The sequence below is a fragment of the Gallinula chloropus genome (genome assembly GCF_964237585.1).
Source record: "Gallinula chloropus genome assembly, chromosome: 2".
NCBI classification, from domain to species: domain Eukaryota; kingdom Metazoa; phylum Chordata; class Aves; order Gruiformes; family Rallidae; genus Gallinula; species Gallinula chloropus.
In genome coordinates this window covers 45,703,696-45,723,864 of record NC_140086.1, presented here as the reverse complement: position 1 = coordinate 45,723,864, position 20,169 = coordinate 45,703,696, and the positions used below count along the sequence as shown (strand labels likewise).

General features: G+C 44.0%; 1 protein-coding gene across 1 annotated transcript in view; it reads right to left on the bottom strand.

Moving 5' to 3' along the window:
- Nucleotides 1-12,399, bottom strand: part of LOC311205638 (ethanolaminephosphotransferase 1-like) — a gene marked incomplete at both ends in the record, with an annotated part of 54,144 nt that extends 41,745 nt beyond the window's left edge. The window contains one exon of the mRNA XM_084280112.1: nucleotides 12,343-12,399. Within this exon, the coding sequence (XP_084136238.1) occupies nucleotides 12,343-12,399 (57 nt within the window). The remainder of the gene's footprint in view (nucleotides 1-12,342) is intronic.
- Between the last annotated feature and the right edge of the window lie 7,770 nt (nucleotides 12,400-20,169).

Sequence of the window (20,169 nt, the reverse complement as noted above, 5' to 3'; positions counted from 1 at the left end):
GCAGTATCAAGTTCTATCCTGCTTTGAGATTGCAGGACTCATACAAATCTGCTGAAGAATAATCTTAACAGGCAACACCACTCGCAACTACCTTCTTGAGACCTGGTGGGTCCAGTGTTGAAGAAGTCAGTCATCACAGGGGTGGCACATGCAATGCTTTCAGAAATCCTTTAACTCTGAAAGCACACATGTGATATGGCTGGTGTTGGTAGCATGACGCAAATGACTCACAAAAAGATTCTCACACATCTCCATACAGCGCTGTCCAAACATCATGTGTGGACAATGGGCATATGATAGAGATGCGTTAGACCACAATTTGTTGAAGCAGTTTATATGCAGAAGAGCTGACAACAGAGAAGCTCTCATTTCACCTAACCTCAGCCAATAGCTAATTCTCTCTACAGCTCATCTACTGAACTCACATAGCCAACAACGCTTTGGATGCGACAGCTCTCTGGATGTACCTGCCTTAAGCCATTGATTATCAAAGGAGCCCACACACATGTCTTAAACATCAGCAGCACCATCTAGGTGACTGAAGTCTGATAAAATTAATAACAGGCTCAGTGTCCCCGTTCTCTGAGCTTTTACACACACACACACAGCCTGCACACGTCGGAGCTAAGAGTTTTCAGTGGGCAAGCACAACAGGGCAAAAGAAAACGCAGCCTCCTGCACAGACTAATTCATCTAATCTTTCTGAGGATATCAGAATTGATTATTATTTAAAACAGGAGACAATTCTGTCATCACCAGCTTTTCTGCCAGAATATGTATCAAATTTCTTACATCACCTCAGAAACAATGAACTCTCAGGTGGAACTAAAGTTTTTACTACTCTGTGCATATTTGCAGCTCCATATAAAGTAGTTTATACTGTATCTTTCAAACATTGACTATTAAAACTGATTGATCTTTTGATGGTCCAGCTTGCATGTGAATAACCCAGTCACAGCTGTCCATGGGCTTTACTTATCATAGAATCATAGAATGGCATGGGTTGGAAGGGACCCCAAGGATCATAGAGCTCCAACCCCCCTGCCACAGGCAGGGACACCAACCTCAGACCTGGATCTACACAAGGTTGCCCAGGGCCCCATCCAACCTGGCCTTGAACACTTCCAGGGACAGGGTATCCACCACCTCTCTGGGCAGCCTGTTCCAGCACCTCACCACTCTTTCTGTAAAAAACTTCCCCCTAATATCTAATCTAAACCTTCCTTCCTTTAGTTTTAATCCATTCCCCCTTGTCCTGCCATTGTCTATCCTTTTAAAAAGTTGAATCCCCTCCTGCTTATAAACTCCCTTCAGGTACTGGAAGGCTGCAATGAGGCCCCCCTGCAGCCTTCTCTTCTCCAGGCTGAATAAGCCCAGCTCCCTCAGCCTCTCTTCGTAGGGCAGGAGCTCCAGCCCTCTAATCATCTTCGTGGCCCTCCTCTGAACCCTCTCCAACAGTTCTACATCTTTCTTATATTTATGCCAAACAGCAATGATATCAAGCCATAGAATACCTATGCCAACAGAACAGTCAGCTCATACTTAATTCACATGAGAACTACCGAAACCTTCTGAAAAGGAAGAAAATTCAAAGTATCCATTAGCATTCTGGGTAATAATAAATCTTCCCAGGGTTTCTCTGTAGCTATTGCCCATTTCCTTCCCTCAACTGGTAATCAAAGACTGTGTGAGGTAGGTGACAATTTGCTGACCAGCAAATCCAGTGAATTCTGCTGTATCTGGGTAAGAATGCACAAAAGTCAAAATATGTGTCCTTCATTCCTGTTCCTGCTTTGGCTTTCTCCTCCCTTCCACCCCAGTTAAATGAGGCTTTCTACCCAAAGTACTTGCAAACCAATCAGAACTATTACTTGGTCCCAAGAGGAAAAAGGGAAAAACAATCTCATTTATTTAAAATTATTTTTTTTCATAGAAAATGTAAGATATTATATAGGGATTATATGATTTCTTTATTTTCTTAAATGGAAAATAAAAGAGATCATGTAGTTTTCCAACATATCTCTATAATACAGACACAAACAAAAGACACGGTCAAGTTTTCTGTTTGCTTGACAGTTTCCAAAGTCTAGCACCAAAAATCAAATCAGTCCTTATTAAGAAGTTGAACTGCACCCAGTTTCTGCCACCTAAAGACATTTCAAGATGTGTCACCCTTCATTTTGTCCATTCCTCTGTCTGTGGCTGAGCTGTGGTCCTCTGGGCGGGCAAGGAACATTCAGCAGACATGCAGAAGAACGAAAACTTGCCCTTCCCGCCAGTAATCTGATTTAGCCAGACCAAAGGAAACACTCATGGAAAAAGCATTCTGCTAGCTTTCTGCTATGGCAAAAATAAAACTCAACAGACAGAATCCACTGCCCAGTTTAACACACTGCTTTGCTTTGCTCCCAAGTAGCTACTAACCTCAAGGCCATGAAATGCTTAATGTTCATGGCTGCTCAAAAAAGCACATTACTGAGTAACAAGCTCACATTGCCATTAATGAACGTGAATAGGAGAGTGCACTGAACCTGATGTAAAAAAAAAAAAGTACTGTGATTTGCTATTGCATCATCCTATCCTATTCAGGGCACTTATATTAAATGACGGAAGAGAAGGGGAAGCCTGTTGGAGGTTTTTAAGTGCAAGACTGATAAAAGCGCTAAGCACTCCCCAGCAAACACTTTCTGCACTAGAAAAGAGGTCTTGATGGTCCTTATACAAAGAAGAAGAACATGGATTAATCAGAAAGCTTCTGTTAATTATTTTTAAAAGAAGCTGTAATAGTTGGAAGGAAATGAGGAATGGAAGGTAGTGAGGAATAGGGAAAATTACATTAATCAACTCCAGCATAAACCCAAGTTTAGAAATGTTTCTGCTGGTTTGTTGGGGTTTTTTGTTGGCTCCTTGAAAGCCACCTGCTTTCCTTCCCTGCATTAATAATGGTTTCTGGCAGAGCTAGAAACGAACATACAGGCAGCAGACACGTGCACACATACGCATTGACATGGGTGGCTGACATAAGATGTGCTTTTACTCTGTATTCCCACATCTTCATCTCCATCCAGGGGACCCAGCACAGTGTCAAGCCTGTATGGGTCAGCTGTGTTAGAGGGAAGAGGAAAGATGAGAGGATTAAGGTAAAGGTGGGGGAAAGGTATAAATGGTAAGAAAGGCAAGAGTAAGGAAAGAAAAGTAATTGAGAAAAACAAGAAAGAAAAAAAAAATTGAACCAAATGAACCAAAAAACGAACTCCAGAGAAGCCAGGCAGCTGTTCTGGAGCAGTAGAGCAGTGTGAAGCTACCCATGGGTCAAAAGCACTCACAGCGACCAGGGACTGCGCTGCTAAACACGAGATGAATGGTACCTTCTGTCTCACATCCACACAGCTTAGAAATAACTCCCTTATTGCAAACAGGTCACATCTGTACCTCACAGCACTTGGTGAAGGCGTCGTGGGTCTCAAAATCTGGCCCTGTACACCTAATACATTATTAACATTCAGTATGTTTCAGTTTAAAGTACCTAAAACAATCTGGAGGCTACATTGTAAACCAGCAATCCAGCACTTTCAGAGAGCATGGAAGTGAGAGTTGTGTGTCCTGCTTGCTCAAAGACCCAAATGCCCTTGTTGAGAGAGAGCTGAAGGATGGTGAAAGCCAAAAAGCAGTGCATAATTCCTCCAGAATGGACTATTTCCAAAACAAAGCCTAGCTATTGTGTTGGAGAGACCTTTGGGGAAAGAAAAAAGAAGCAGAGAGTGAGGTAAGCATTAATCAGAGCAGTCAGCTGGATCTTCCCTGGGTTCCCAGCACTCTCCAGCCATGCACTGTGGAGGTATCCCAAGGATAAAATTTTGGAATGAAAAGAAGAATATAAAGCATGACCACACAGACTTCAGAGTCAGGAGAGAAAGCAAGTTGTAAGAAATGTAGCTGTGTTAACTGCTGGGAGAGAGTTTGTTTAGCTCAAGCTGGTCCTTATGCCAACAGACTATTCCTTTCCTCCACTTAAATGGTCTTATTTCAGGTAGTACAGTACTGTGCCATACAGTCACACACATTCAGAGATACAGAGTAAAACTATTGTGAATTGTTTGCATTTGAATTGTTGGCATCAAAATCACTTTGTAGGTTTTAGTTTCATATTAGTCGCACCAAATTTGCCACACTTCACATTCCAGAAATCATCTAATCCATCTGCTCATTAAAAGTTGCTAGAACTTCATGAATCAGGACAGAGTTTATTATCCCCATTGCATAAATTGTAAGAATGGGGCACAGATGGGCTGTGACTCACCCTAAGAGTATCTAGCAAAGGATACAGCCACAGTATTGCTAGGAATGTCATATTTATATAGATAATTTAAGCTCCTGGGTGCTGAGAGCAGCAGTTGGGTCCCCTCCCTTGTCCCTGGGAGCTTGTGGCTGAGCCTCTGCCAGTAGGATAATAATTTCCCCCTTACTTTATGGGCTGTACTACTGTTAATACAACCCAGGATGCTGTTGATCTTATTTGCTGCCAGGGCTCGTGTTCAGCTTCTTGTCTAGCACAATCCCATTCACCAGGAGTAGATGGATCACAGATCCACTGGCTGGCTATGCTTGGAGTGTGGGACCTACAAGAGCCATAGCACAGTGGAGAGAGAAGCATATTTTGGAGCAAGAAGTCATAATGTGCTGGCCCCAACAGTGAGGTTCTCACTCACTATATGAGACTAGATACAACTGATTCTTTATTGACAAGCACTCAGACCAGGGAGAGATGGAGAGGAGGTAACATTGGAAGACAGTGATCATTTTTCAATCAACAGTAATTATCTTAAGGATGCTGTTTAATTTGTCTTCAGGAAAATGCTTTGTTTAGTGGGACATGTTGAGACACTTAACAATGAAGCCAAAACAATGGAAAAGAACACAGAAACACAATTAAATATTGAGCAAGGGGTAACAGAAGGCAGATGCACAGTTGTTGCTGTAAAGAGACAAAGCTAGAGGATGGCCCAGACTGGCAAAAGTACAACTTCTGCTAAAAAACAATACCAGCACACTCTCAAGGAGCTGCACAAAAAGATCCATAACCCTCTTTACTCGAAGAAGCACTAACATGGTGAGGAAGTTGATTTCTATGGGGTTTTTTGTGTAGACTGGTCTTCTACAGGTGGTAAAGGAAAAGCCAGCAGGACTTTGTGCCACATCTCTTTGCGTTCATGTACAATCATGTGTGTTTTTGGAGATGCCAACAGCCCTTTAAAGATCAAATGGTAGACCAAACTCCCACACAGATAGACCTCTGCCAGCGTGTGTACCTAAATCTCTGGGGAATCCAGAGGAGCTGCTGTAGGCCCCAAAGGGCAGACAGATTAAAAGAGGGCTGCAGTTTTCCTAAGGGATGCTAAACAGGGGATTCTGTACCATGTACACTAAATGGTTGTATGATCTAGTACCCTGATGCATAAAAGACGAGATACGTCATAGAAAGATTCAAAACCCGATCTCCTCCCTCCACAAAACAACACTTTTAAGAATGGTTCCCCATGATTTATAACAAATAATCCACATCCAAATCACAGATACATCCTTGCAATTAGTCTTCTATTAAAATGCAGATGAATAAACAGAAGCAAATACATATGAATCCATACAAATGCATATATGCTTACCCTACACCTAAAAACCCAGTAAGCATTTCAGAACATGAACATCTCTTGATAAAGCACTAATATTGCAATTACATGGTTGGCATGTGCACATTTATGAGATTCAACAAGGCATACAACTCTCTATATCCAGCATATTTGTCCTGAGTCTAATGTACCTTTGTACATTCATGGGTGTTATGTGGCACTCAAAAATACACACAATTACACCATCATTGGGAAAAAAGTCCTGCGGCAAGTAATATCAAATGCAACATCTCTATGATGTGATTTCGTTATGTTGTTGGTGTATTAGCATATGATATATGGAAGGAAAATAAAGATTCAAGAGCTCTTGAAACACTACATTGTCAGCCACCATAACAACAGGATGAGGAATAAGAAATGGTGTGACATGAAGGTGGTCTTTCAGAATTACATCATTCAGTTGGCCCACATATCTCTACACTGCACATAGTGACAGAAAATGTGAAGGTAATAAGTGATTTGGTTTATTTCACATGTTTTTCAACAACTTTTAATTACACCCCAAGTCTTCCAAACCATCAAGGTGACATGAAAAAGACTGCCAGATTTTATCTGTAGAACAGTTGCTGTTGACTCACCATTTATGGAAGGTGGAAGATGTTAGTTTTCACTGCCTCGAATGTTCAAGGGCTTTATTAAACTGAAGTGGTTTTAAAAAAACTAACTACAGCAGATAAAAATGATAACTGCTTTCAAATAATATTTGGAATTAAAATTTAGGAAAAAATAAAAATACCATCTTCGAAAAGACTGTATAATATACCAGTTTACAGTTGGACTCGGGTCTTTTCCAACCTAAATGATTCTATGATTCAAATTGCCCACGCACAATCATAAAACAATTTGGGTTGGAAGGGATGTTTAAAGGCCATCCAGTCCAACTCCCTTCAAGGAACAGGGACATCTTCAACTAGGTAAGGTTGTTCAAAGTCCTGTCCAGTGCAACCTTGAATGCTTCCAAGGAGGGGGCATTCACAACTTATTTGAGAAACCTGTTCCAGTGCCTCACCACCCTCAGAGTGAAGAATATTTTTCCTTATATCTAATCAAAATCTACCCTCTTTAGTTTAAACCCATGAGCCCTTGACCTATCACTACTTGCCCTTTTAAACAGGTCCTCTCCAGATTTCTTGTAGGGCCCTTGTAGGTATTGGAAGGCTGCCATAAAGTCTCCCCAGAGCCTTCTCCCTGCTGAACAAGCCCAATTCTCTCAGCCTGTCTTCACAGGCAAGGTGCTCCAGCCCTCAGATCATTTTTGTGGCCCTCCTCTGGACCCGCTCCAAGAGCTCCATGTCTTGTACTGGGGACCACGGAGCTGGGAGGCAGTAGTCCAGGTGGGGTCTCACAAGAGGAGTAGAGGGGCAGGATCACCTACAGAAGAACATGCAAATGAAAGTCTCTTGACCTGAATTTTCGAAACTGTGTAAAATACTCATGCTACTGGAGATGAAAGCAAAACTACTACTCAGCTGATGTGAGCAAAATCCACTATGTTTCTAAATCTCATAGATACATAGGTATCCTTGGAAATGCATAAACACTTAACAGAAATAGCCTTGTTTTTTTCTGCACTGGAAAGATCCTGATCGTCCACAAAGGAATTCACTAGATTACACTCAGCACGCTTTTGCTCATTTGGTATAAGTCAGTATGAGAGAAACAGTCCAGCCCAGAAACTTGATCATCATTATGTCTATCTTGCTTCTCCAACATACCAAAATGAGGGCTGGGATGTAACCTGAGAGGTCTTCTAGTCCACCTAATAATGCAGGATCATGTTTAGCAGATGTTAAGGAAGCAGATCGAGTTACCATGGGCTACCAAGCCACTGGTTTTCTATTGCTTGTGATAAATGACCAATGTTGGCTGATTAAAATAGAACATGTTATCCAAAACTTTGCTAAGAAAGGAGTAAGGAACCCTTAATTAGCACTCAACACTAGATTGTAGATCCTCCCTGAGAGAAATCGAACCATTTCTCAAGACGGATAAAACAATTGCACAATCCTTCCTATACCTGTTCCAGCACTTAGCTACCCTTATCACACAAGGCCGTATGTTTCTCTTCACACCGCCAAAACTTGGGCATTGTCTTTTTTTAAAAGCACATGAAGATTAACTACGCTCTTGTTCCCACAGTACTCAGTCTGTTTCTCACAGTTCATCTTTTCTAAGCCTCTTAATATTCCTAATGTTGTTTTGTGGAGAGTAAACCCAGTGCCAAAGAAAGCAGGACATGTTATTCCAGTTGATACCTGATCAGTACATCAGCTACTGCAGTATGTGCAACCCTTTGACATAGCTATGATATTTTCACGCTTAAGAGCTTTATTCTCTCTTTATTACAACAGCCACAACACTGCTGACACACTGATCCCCAGGTATCTTTTTTGCAGTCAGTTGCCTCTTATTTTATGTTTGACATGTTGATTTTCTTTCCCCTAAGCATTGCACCTTGTTTACTGAGTTTCCTAGTATTGATTTCTGGCCATTATATCCCTTTTTCAAGAACATTTTAAACCATAAGCCTATCCATCAAAGTGCTTTAGTGTCACATGAAAATTTTACAAGAATAATCTGCCTTCTGTTAATTAATCAAAGTATTGAACAGCAACAGAGCTAACGCAGAGGGACAGCTCTGTAGGCAGGATTCCATTTGACAGAACCTCCTACTTCAACAAATAACTTAAAATTACTGTTTAAAGTAATGCATTTCCATTTTATGCTGATTTCGACTTACCTCTGCCTACTTTACTTATGAGAATGTAGGACAGCATCAGAAGCCTCACTGAAATGAAATCACATATATCTCGTTTGCTGGCCTGCCCTTCTCTGCACAGGGAGTTACCCTCTAAAAACAGCTTTGAAGACAGAAACCGTGTGGAATCATAGAATTGTAGGGGTTGGAAAGGGCCTCAAGAGATCATCAAATCCAACCCCCAAATCTTAGACCTTAATTTTTAATGTTATCACTGATATTTTTTAAATCATATTTTCTATGATTTATCTGTTCTATAGTTTGTCCTTGGACCTCTTTTACTCTCAAAGAGGATAACGTGTTGAAGTTCTCTGGCTTGGAAAAACTCAGCACACAGGAGCTGTAGAAAAGCTTATTCAAGGCAGACTTGTGAGGGAAATCCTAAAAGCACGGTGACAAGAAGAGGCAATGGCAACATGAGCTCATCACCTTTATTGCATCTGGGTGAGAGGAGGACGAAAATAATGAACCAAATTTTGCCTTTATTTGTACTCATCACCAGGCTTCCTCTGAGCCGCATATTTATGACAGAAACCCAAACAGGTAGAAAAAAAGGCAGCTGTGCACTTTCCATGGGTGCTCCTCTAGAATTGCAAAACGCTGATAACCGAGACATGAAAGCAGGAATGGCACGACCCAAGCCCTAAAACTGGTTTTGGCTGCATCACTCTGGACCTTAGGGAACAGCAAGAAATCCAAGTACCAGAAGCTTCTTCTGCACTAGGGTTGCAGCAAATCCCCCCGGCATGAGAGAGTCCTGAAATCACTACCTGCCCACCTGCCCCACAGGCAAGATGCAGAATTATCACAGCAGCAACACCCAGGGTTGTGTCTGAACTGTCTCATGGACACGTCCCCACCTGCTCTCAGGGAGTTTTCTAGCAGAAAAAGTAAAACTGAATCTCTGAGTCCCCTGTAATGTGTAAACCGAACAGAAATAAATTCGTAAAGTGAGACAAGTAGCCCTAAGGATGATCCAATGCCCATGCTGTAAGGGTTTCAGGAGGTTTTATGCTGGATTGGTTCCAGTATGATACCATGGGCAGAATGTATTTGCTCTATGTCTGCGTTTCTCGTATATCTGGTTTAGGTTCATTCAAAAGGAATGCATTTTGTGTGCTCTGGGTTCAGTCGTGTTATAAACCAAAACCTGGTAATTAGACTTGCTTCAAAAGCATAACATGCACCTGGGGATGCTAAAGGGTGCAGAAGTCTTTGCATTCATTAGGCCTGCTGTTCCCTCTGCACAGAGCTGCACCAGTTCTGCTGCCAAGGCCCTCCTCCGACTGTGAACAGGAAAGTGGCTGAGACACACAATTGCAGCATTCATGGCAGAGAAATGAGTTCAGCTCTGTGAAAATTTTGAAAACTGAGCAGGTTTGGTTTTGTTGGTTGGTTGATTGTTTTCTTCCCAGGCAAAATTTACCGTTATGAAATGGGGTTGATTGCACAAATTATTCTTTTAAGCTCGTTACAATCAGCTCCTGGCTTCCTGGGGATAAATTTTGCAAAGTAAAGATCCCATTTAGCTGCTAATACTAGGGCAAACACAATGTTGCAATGTGATACACAACAGAGAGGTGGATGCCCCTACCTAGTTTCCTAGGCACACTTCAGGTCTGGAAGGAATACATTGGTTTAGCTCAATATCGAATGTGTGCTAATGAATCATTCTAGAGATTATCTGGGTTTTCATAGGGCCAACTCCTGTATCCCTCCATTGAACTCTAGACCTGGGACCACCAGGAAACATGCTACAGAGATATCCAGGTGACTGTGAAAAGAAGTCACTTGTGTCTGCTAGGCATAGTAATGGGTGTTTCGCACCAGTCCTGCTGACTAGGCAGCAAGCCTAGTGAAGCCCCAGGAGGGCAATAAGAGGTTGAAGAGCGCATCTCAGACCTGGGAGATGGTGAGAACAAAGCTCTGGTTGTGGCAGAAGCCCTGGGTGTAGGAGGGTGAGGTGAGGAGGAGATGGTAACATTGATTAACATCTCCTTGCTGCACTGCATTTTTGGAGGACTTTAAGCGCTTCAGGAATGTGCAGAGCTGCCATCACTTGCCTTGTCCTCCTGCAACCTGGAGGACCAGGAAGATGGTGCAGAGACCCCACCAGCTTAGCAGCACCAACCTCATGCAGCTGTATTTTGCTGGGTGTAACCTGTGCCATTGGGATAGGTTTATTTCTTTCTCCCCAGGATGTCTGAGTCCCAAGTCACCTCGTGTAACGGAAAACTGACCATTTGATTTTATCTTTCCAAAACCCACACTCAGCATAGTTCTCCAGAACACAGTTTCTCAGACACTTCTCCTGTTGTGTTGGCTGATTTCTACAGTTAAGAAAACTACATAACATATTTTCTGGCCTTTGCAACGCTCACGAGAAGCCAAAGTGACTTTTATATACTCAAGTGAAACATTATGATATGGGTAGTCCTTTGTCCTGTAATTCATAAGTAGTACAAAATGATAACAAGCTTTTAAAAACATCTTATTTTGATTGTTCCCCATCAGCACTTGTTTGCAGCTACTTTCATTCAAGTGATAAGCAAGAATGGAACACAAGCATTCCTTGTACTACAAACTCAAATATTTTAGGCAAGGTACTTAAATAATGTCTGTTTATGCTAAAAATAGCTCTTTATTTTTCCCCCGGTGATCTCAGACAAGACTGCAGCTCCGCTGTTCAAGCACAGGCCTGTGCAACATGCAGCCCGTGGCCAGATGCAGCTTGCAGCACGGTTTATCCCACTCACGATGGAGACACACAAACAGGTTGGTACATTGTAATCAGTTGCTAGTAAGCAACCTGGAGAAGGCTCTTGAAACCACAGTTACTCCACCATCATACAGCCTGCGGTGAGCAAGCAGAACTGCTCGCCCAGGGAAGCAAAGGGCTTGGTAAGAGCTGGGAGAAGACAAGTGCCCTGGTTGGAGGCGAGGCTGTAAAAGCAAGAAGGCAAGAAGTATGGGGAGCAGGGGGTTAGGGCTGCTTTGGGAAACTGAACACGAAGTAAAAGGTTGGGTGATATGCTGGTCCATGCTTTTAAACAGGGAAAAGGCTGAGGGGCTGTGAACAGGGTGGCATGGCCCGTCTTAGACACCTGCACCTCAACTAAAGCAAATTTGGGTAAATCCTTGCAATACACCTGCAATGTCCCGGGAACAAACCTCGGGTATCTCCTAAGTCTGCAACATAACATTGGTAAATCAAAGTCCCTAACACCCACCCCCTCATTTGAATCCTGCAGGCTTGTTATTTGCAAACATGAGGTTTAGTTCAAATTATTTAAAGTAAGGTGGGGTTTTTTTCCCCGCCTTTCTCGTTTATTTCTCAAAGCCAGAGCATTCCTGTGTCCAAAAAAAAACCCTTGCACAGAGCCAGCCAAGCAGCATCAGTGGGTGCTTTCTTACCAAAACACAGAATTACTCCTAACCCGCGCTTCTTTAAAGCGGGCAGGGCTTTTTCTTCCTCAGGATGCTGCTACTCACTTCAAACCCAGTCAACTTTGTTCCCACCGAGACACAAAGTAAACACCCGGCTCATACCCCTCGCAGTCGCCTGATGTGAGGGAGACCCCGGGCCGGGAAAAGGAGGCGCTGGTTGCACAGGTGGGAGCCTGAGATGGGGAGAGGGGGGTGCCGGGCCGGCCGCTGCCGCACGCAGCGCAGGGCCGGGCGCTCGGCCGCCCCGGAGCGGGGCAAACACCGCCCGCAAGCCCGGAGCCCTCAGGAGCCCAGACACGTCAAACCGGGAGGACCAGCCGCTGCCAGGGCCGCCGTGCACAGGCGGCCGCATGCCGCTGCCGCTCCTCTCCCGCCCGCCCGTCTGTCTCTATGTCCGTCCGTCTGTCCCCCCGCCTCGGCAGCGCGGCTGCCCGACCCCCCGGCCGTTACCTTGTACTGGCGGAAGCCATCCAGCTGCCGGCCGCTGACATACCGCCACCGCCACATCGCCCCGCCGTGCTCCGCGCCGGCAGACGAGGGAGGGAGGGAGGCAGGGAGGCGGCGGGGCCGGGGGCGGGCGGAGGGCGGCTCCCCGGCCGCGCCCCACGGGCTGGGGCCTGCCCCCCGCTGCCGGGCATCCGCGGGGGCACTGGCGGGTCCCGGCGCGGCGGGGTTGCGTGGGGCCGGGGACGCCCCGCGGGGCTGGGTACCGGCCGGCGGTGGCCTCTCCCCGGGCGGCTCACGCCCTCCCACGCCCGTGGGAGCAGGCGTTTCCCCCTGGTCTCCGTACGTTCCTCCGGCCGCCGTGCCAGCCTGCCCCCAGCGTCGTCAACAAGCCCTTGGTTCCCTCCCGGTTCCCGGTGCTGGGGACCAGCCTGCGGCAGGCCCCCGCGTGAGCCGAGCAACGTCGCGGCATCGGGCCGCGAAACTCTCTCCCTGTACTGAGGATGCCGCGTTTACAGTGCGCGTGAGGATGTGTGTGTGAAGGCAGCCCACGAAACAGTGTTATTTAAGTAACAGGTGACACTGGGGATTGAAGACTTTACTGGCATTCCCTTCCAGCAATAACCTGCACATCGTGTATCTGTATCAGAACGCTCGCACCAGAGCCCTTCGTACAACATCAGCCTGAAGTATGTCCCACACCTTCCGATTTCCAGGGAAGCACGGCACTGGCGTAGGCAAAAGACCTGGAAACGTCAGTAGTGCTGTTTCAGCACATGGCATGACACCTTGTGTTATCTTTGCTGTACACTATTAGAGGGAGAGTTGAAAGCGTACACATCAGGGGCTGAGATCGTATTCACCAAATGGAGTCTATCCAGAAAAGAAATCAATTAAAATCCATTAATCACATCCATTAATCACACCCCATGAGCTCTTCCAGGCACCTAATGCATCTTGAGAGTCTGTGTTATTTTACAAACTGTGCAGGTTTAATAGGAATTATATACAAGTTAAAATCACTAAGTGCAAGCGGAATACAGTGGTTCTCATTCTCTATTATTAATTACACATTAATCACTCGAGATATGCTTATACCCACATTCTGCTTCCAGTGGCTCCATCTGAACTTTTGCTCTTGAAAACAACCCAGAACTGTAGCACTTGGCTTCAGGTTAATGAGTTAAAATTCAATTCCAGTTAGAAAAGTTAAAGTACTTGGAGCTCTTATTTTTCAGGAGCCATCTCTTATTTTAATTAGCATTCATACCATGGATGTCACCCTTCGCCCCTGATTGTTACTATAGTGGTTTTAAGTTGTGTTGTGCTATTGAATTAATCTACGAGGGTATCTGAGAAAAGACTTGTGACTGCTGCTGTATTCTACACATTTATTTTCATGCGAGTAAGCTACTAAAACTGACCAAACCATTTAATAGCAATCACTTCCATTTCTTAACTTCAACACTCATAAGCTTCAAACACAAAGGCAGAAATTAGGCTGAACAACTATTAGCAGTGTGATGGACAGTGGTAGAAAAGTACCTGGTTTTCTGAAAGCAGGAAGGTTGCAAATATTTTACTTTTCTATTTGCAGGCCTCTACATTTATGTCAAAAGAAGATGTGATGTCAATGAAGATACAAAGATATATAGATATAGCAGATACAGAACACAAGCTTTATTTCCCGTTCTTCTCTCAAAACTGTTTTGGTGATAAATGAAACACTTTTTAAAAAGCAAACTGGCCAGAAATACTCCATGAAACAAGAAGGCAAAAGGCTGCATGTAAGTAAAAATGCAGTTCCACTAATTTGTACCTCAGCATATTCTGTGTCTGCTAATGAGCCCATTGAAGGAGGCAGCATTAAATAAGCAATACTGAAGAGAGGGAGACAGACTGGTGACAGGGTAATGCAATGTTTGAGTGTTGCGAGCTCCCGTGTCCAAAATCCAGGTTTTGGAATATAAGTTATATCCAGGGTCCTGGAAGTGCAGAGAGGCACTAGGAAGAGACTACACACCAATATGGTTAAAAGCAATCAGTTCACTTTATTCAAGCTGGTAGCTGCTTAAATACATCTGAAGGTTACATAACTAGGGGCCAGAATGGGGGGGGGGGTGAGGGGGGGTGGGGAGGTGGGGGGGAAGGCCATCTGCACTGTATCGTCTTTACCACCACAATGGAATTTCAAAGTACCATGAGATCTCGTTACAGGTTCTCATTCCCAAGCTTTTCAGCCCCTTGTTAGTGAATTCTTTAAGCTGTTTTTGCAGGTGCAAGTAGCTGTGGCCTTGATCAGCTAGCCAGGCTCCCACATTTGAGTACACTGTGGAAATTACACTGACATGTGCTAGCCTTTTACTGCTACACCTGATGGTCTGGATGTTCTCCCCGTTTCCATGCACACCTGTGGATATGTTCAGAGGTCATCCCATGGCTATGTTTTCCAATCTGAAATGTTTACAGTACTTTTCCAGACAATCGTTTGAGCTGTCATCCAAACCATCCGTCCTACACGCAGGACCGTGGGAAGAGCAGTGAAAGCAACCTTAGTGCTGCAGCACATTCCCTTGTGTCCTTTCTGGAAAACAGGAGTTGTACTGTGAGGAAAGAAGAGCTCTAACTGGCCTTGGCATGTGGGTATTGTAACCTGGACAAACTTCCACCCCATGAGCTTGAGTGTGGACGAGATGAGGGTTAAGACAAAAGCCCAAATGACAGGATAGGGAACCTTCATTATAGAAAAAGCTTTCATTTTTTTAAATGCTGTGGTTGGGATGTTTGTGACAATTCAGACTTTACTAAGTAAATGACCCAAACATGGCTTTCTGCAGCTCAGGGAGTGGGGGGAATAATCCAAGGCCAGATTTGAATCCAGTGAAATCAGATGCTGTTAACTGTGTAGCACTCAGAAGAAAGTGGTGATTTATGTTTTAAAAGAGTGGGCATACTGTACCACTGGTACATGCAAGAAAAAGTTAAAAATAATAACTATTCCGCAGATGAGAATGGTATTTTTAAAATTTAAAAAGAAAACAAAAAAAGGAAAAAAGGAAAGAAACCAAGTATCAAGGCAAGTTATATTCTTCATCCATAAAAATGGCAGGAAAAGAGGAAAATCGACGAGGGTTCAGAATGGTTTAGAATGAATTCTTGGCTTTCAGTTTTCACTCTCTCTGCTACAAGTATATTAATAAATTAATAATGATGGAGTTTCTTGCATTGGGGAAACTGCCTAGTATGGCAACTTTGGCTTTTAATAATTTACGAGTGTCTTGTTTATTCCCCAACTTAAAGCTGCCTGCTTTGCAATAGCCTTTATCTAGAAGGCCTAGAATAAATTCCTGCCTTCAAGAAGATAAGAAAAAGCAGAAAGAAATCCCGCACAGAGGAAACCCCATATAATTAGCTGCCAAAGCAGCTGAAGAAGCAACTAATACACTGGGAGGAACTGGTAAAGGGGCAGCAGTGTGAGATACTTCAGATTTCCCTGGAAATCTAGGATTGGCAGTGCTTCCCTCCCCATCACTGCATGGGTTAGCATACATTTGTTAATATTCAGGATATCTCTGCCATGAAAGAAGCAAGCTTTTCTAAGGTGCCTAGCATCAGCTTAGAGGCTTCATTTATCACAGGCTCTCTGTAAGCTTATTTTGGTCTGTTAACCTGGTTTATAAGTCATGGCTGTTTAACACAGCATTGGTACTGAACGCTAGAAAATGATCCCATCTGTCCTCAAAACCTGCTGTATCAGCTCCAAAGCCAGCTGTCTATTTGCAGTTTCAGATTGCCTTCAGTAAAGGGACATAAATATGACCTCCAATTTTGTTGGAATCAACAAAGGTATTCAAAACCCAGTTTGTAGATTGCAGAATACAGCTAGAATATGGCTAAGGGTTAGAAAACAAATGAAACAATCTTGGTAGCATAACCAGATGATGGCTTGTTAGCTACGATGGAGCTCGCCAGCAATGCAGATGCAGCAAGCCACTGCTGCAAACTGCAGTCCTCTCTCTGCCCTCATTCTAGAAGGCATGTGGTGTCAATATTGTAGGGTACTGGCTGTGTTGGATTTGTCTGGGTGCCACCCTACAGCAAGGACACAGGTGATTCTGGGCAGGTACAGGCTCCCATGTTGGGGATTGACGGGATACTGGTCCAGTTGCTTGTAATTTGTTCTGAAAAGAACATGCTTCACAATAAGAGTGAGCAGAAGCTGCCTTGCCTGGCAGTGAGTGTTTCTGCACTGATGCATGGTAACTTGCTCCTTAGTAAGGCAGCTCTTCCCAGTTCTGACCGGTTCATTGCACTGAACAGACATAAAACCTTGCACTCAGAGCAAAGCAGGCTCATAATGTAAGCATCACATGGTGAAGGTGTCTGTGTAAAGAAGATGGGGGGAGGGCGGGAGTAACAGGAAAAAAGCAGGGTCTTGGTTTGGAGAAATGCAGGTAGTGGTAAGGTGGCACCTTTAGGCTCTTCACTGCTTTATGGCAAATTCTGGAATTTGAAGGTAGTCAGCTGCTCCTGAGATTAGCCCGTGGGACTGACCATCACAGAGGTATTGTATTGGTGATGAAAGAAAAAGTGTTAAAGCATCACTTAAGTGTCACTAGTCAATATACTATACTAATAAATATAACAGGCTTGAATCCAATCTCACGCTCCGAGGGCAAGTGGCATGGTCCATTTTATGACCATGTAATTAAACTGTCTTCTTCCAAGTCAGGGCAGCCTTGTCCATACCGCCTACTGAAAAGGAATCCTAGCTTGTGCCGGGGTGCTGCTTGGGAATACAACCCTTGGCAGGGCCTCATCAGGCTACTAAACACAAAGGGTAATTAATTACAGTGGAGTACCCAAACTTCTGCTCTTGTTCCTTACAGTTCGCTTATAGGAAAGCCTGCTGAGTGCTGGTCCCAGCTGTCCCAAACCACTCACATGTTTGCCCAGCCCTGCTTTGGATCATTCCAGCTCTCTTCAGGCTGCTGTGGAGCAGCTACCCTCCAACAGCACAGATGCATGCAAATCCATGACCCTTGGTCTTCTTTCCCTCAGCAGTATAGATAAGCTGGGCTCAAGGGATGCTTGAGATGAACTTTTCAAATGGAAATGATCTTGACAGCATACAGTCATCAGACCCCATACACTTTTCAATATATTCCTCTCCTTTGGGCATTGGTTAAGGTTTTTCAAGAACAGTCTTTGTAAAGTCTTCAACACAAGACTATGTCACAGTCACAATAGAAACCATAATGCTAAAGTAATACCAATACCTGATCTAAAAGTGGAAATTCAGTTCCTGAAGTTCTTACAAAAATGTCAGAACCTCAGTAATTTGAAAATCTCGTTGAATCACACTATGAAGGAAAATTTTACTGGGAATAAACTGGTCTAATTTAACTTTTAAAAAGCATCACTTTTTTCCAGCTCTGAATATGTTCCTGCATTTTTTCCCAGGAGTTAGAGCCAAAACACAACACTTTGATGATAGATGTTCAGTTTCAGCTTGGAAAATCTTATTTTATTTGTGTTTCTCTCGTTAAACTAGAGAGACATAAGAAACAGGCAAATATGCTTCCAAAATGTTACTGCCTGTCAGAAAGTTACGTAGTCATGTATCTTTTATAGCACTGAACACAAAGAAATAGCAGAAGACATAAAAACGTCAGCAACAGTAAGATGACACAGGCAGCGCTCGGTGGTGGGATGCCAAGATGACCAGGCTCATGCACAGCTGGCAGCTGCTGAGACCTCAGGGCTGGAGCTCCACACGGCTTCACGGCCAAGGACTGGTAAAAAGATGCTTCCTGGGTATGTTGATTCATGTAAAACCTTTTTTTTTTTTTCCTCTTTTGATTCTTAAATGATCAGCTATTAATTTTTAATTTGCATGAATGTAAGAACTTGACTCCGTTTGCTTCACTAAAATCTGGCATCCCCTGAGGGTTGGGTTTTTTTTTCCCTTTTTATCCACAAGTCTGCAGCTTGCCTCAGCAGAACCACACATTGTACTGTGAAACGGTACAATTTATAGCGGAACTGACACTGCAGCCTTGGGATTAAAAAGTCTGAAGTGCTTCATGTTGTTTCCTAGGAAACCGTAGAAAGCCTGGAATCATCAAACTGCAACACAGTCTGCAGAAGAAATGTTGGTTTGGAACTCGATTGGGGATCCACCCAGGATCTAGCCTAGGTTTTGGGATAAACTCTTGCCTGACAGATCCATAAAGGTCCAGATGACCCTGAAAAAAAGACTCTGAAGTACTTAATGAGTTTTTTGTCATCTATCCCATCCCAACTATGAGCCTAGGATGTTTGTAACTTTTAAAGCTTTACTAAGGAAATGACTGAAACCAAAATCCTTTCTCTAAATTTGAATTTGACATTGTCCGTACCAGGCTTTATTCACAGGAAAGCTTTTAAAGCCGTAACTTAATGCTCTGTAAGAGGAAATTAATCCATAAATCCATGTTAGAATTAAGGACAGGAACATTCAATCAATATAAACAAGTTCTCCAAACTTCAGTAATTTAAGCCTCCTTATCTTTTGATTCATTTCAGGGGATAGGGCTAGAGTTGATGGGGGAAGAGCGTAGAGGTCAATGGGACAGTGATGGGCTCAAGGATGTTGTTCAGGTGATAGTAGGGAAAAATCTGTGGATTGTCCTGTAGGATCTTGTGAGGGCTCCTCAGAGGAGGCACCATAGCTCATCCCCCTCCCAAAATCTTCCCGTGTCCTGTTAGGGATACCTGCATCTGCTGCCTCCCACAAGTGCCTGTGTACTAATGCACACAGCATGGGAAATAAACAGGAAGAGCTAGAGATCTTTCTGTGGTCACAAGGCCACAATCTCATTGTGATCACAGAGACTTGGTGGGACAGCTTGGATGACTGGAATGCTGTCATGGATGGCTATATGCTTTCTAGGAAAGACAGGCTGGTGGAGGTGAGGTGGAGGAGTTGCTCTTTATGTGAGAGAGTAGCTAGAATGTATTGAACTCCACCTGGGAGAGGGTGATGTACCAGTGGAGAGCTTGTGGGTGAGAATCAAGGGGCAGGCAGGGTGACACTGTTGTGGGTGTGTACTACAGGCCCTCTGATGAGGAGGAGAAAGTTGATGAAGACTTCTACAGGCATCTAGAAGTAGCCTCATGATCCCAGGCACTGGTTCTTACTGGGGACTTCAATCACCCAGATATTTGTTGGGTAAGCAACAGAACCAGGCATGCGTGGTCCAGGTGGTTTCTGCAATATGTTGAAGATAACTTTATGATATAGATGGTGCAGGAACCTACAAGGGGAGGACGGGAACTGGACCTTGTTTTTACCAACAAGGAGGGACTCATTGGGGAAGTGAAAGTTGGGGTCAGCTTGGGACATAGCAACCATGAGATGCTGGAGTTCAAGATTTTGAGTGGAAGGAGCAAACAAAAAAGTAGGGTAGCTACCCTGAACTTCAGAAGAGCAAACTTGGATCTCTTCCAGGACCTAATAGGAGCTATCCTGTGGGCTACGCTGTTAGAAGGTAAGGGAGCCTGTGAGAGCTGGTCAGCATTTAAACAGCATTTCTTCCAAGCTCAATATCAGTGCCTCCCTTTGAGCAAGAAATCAGGAAAGGGTAGGAGAAGTTGTGTGTTGATGAGCAGGGACCTCATGGGTAAACTCAAAGAGAAGCAGAAGGTCCATGAATTGTGGAAAAAGGGTTGAGCACTTGGGAAGAATATAGGAATGTTGTCAGGGCTTGTAGGGACACGACCAGGAAGGCTACAGCCCACCTGGAAATTAAGCTGGTAAAGGACATAAAGGATAATAAGAAGGGTTTTTTT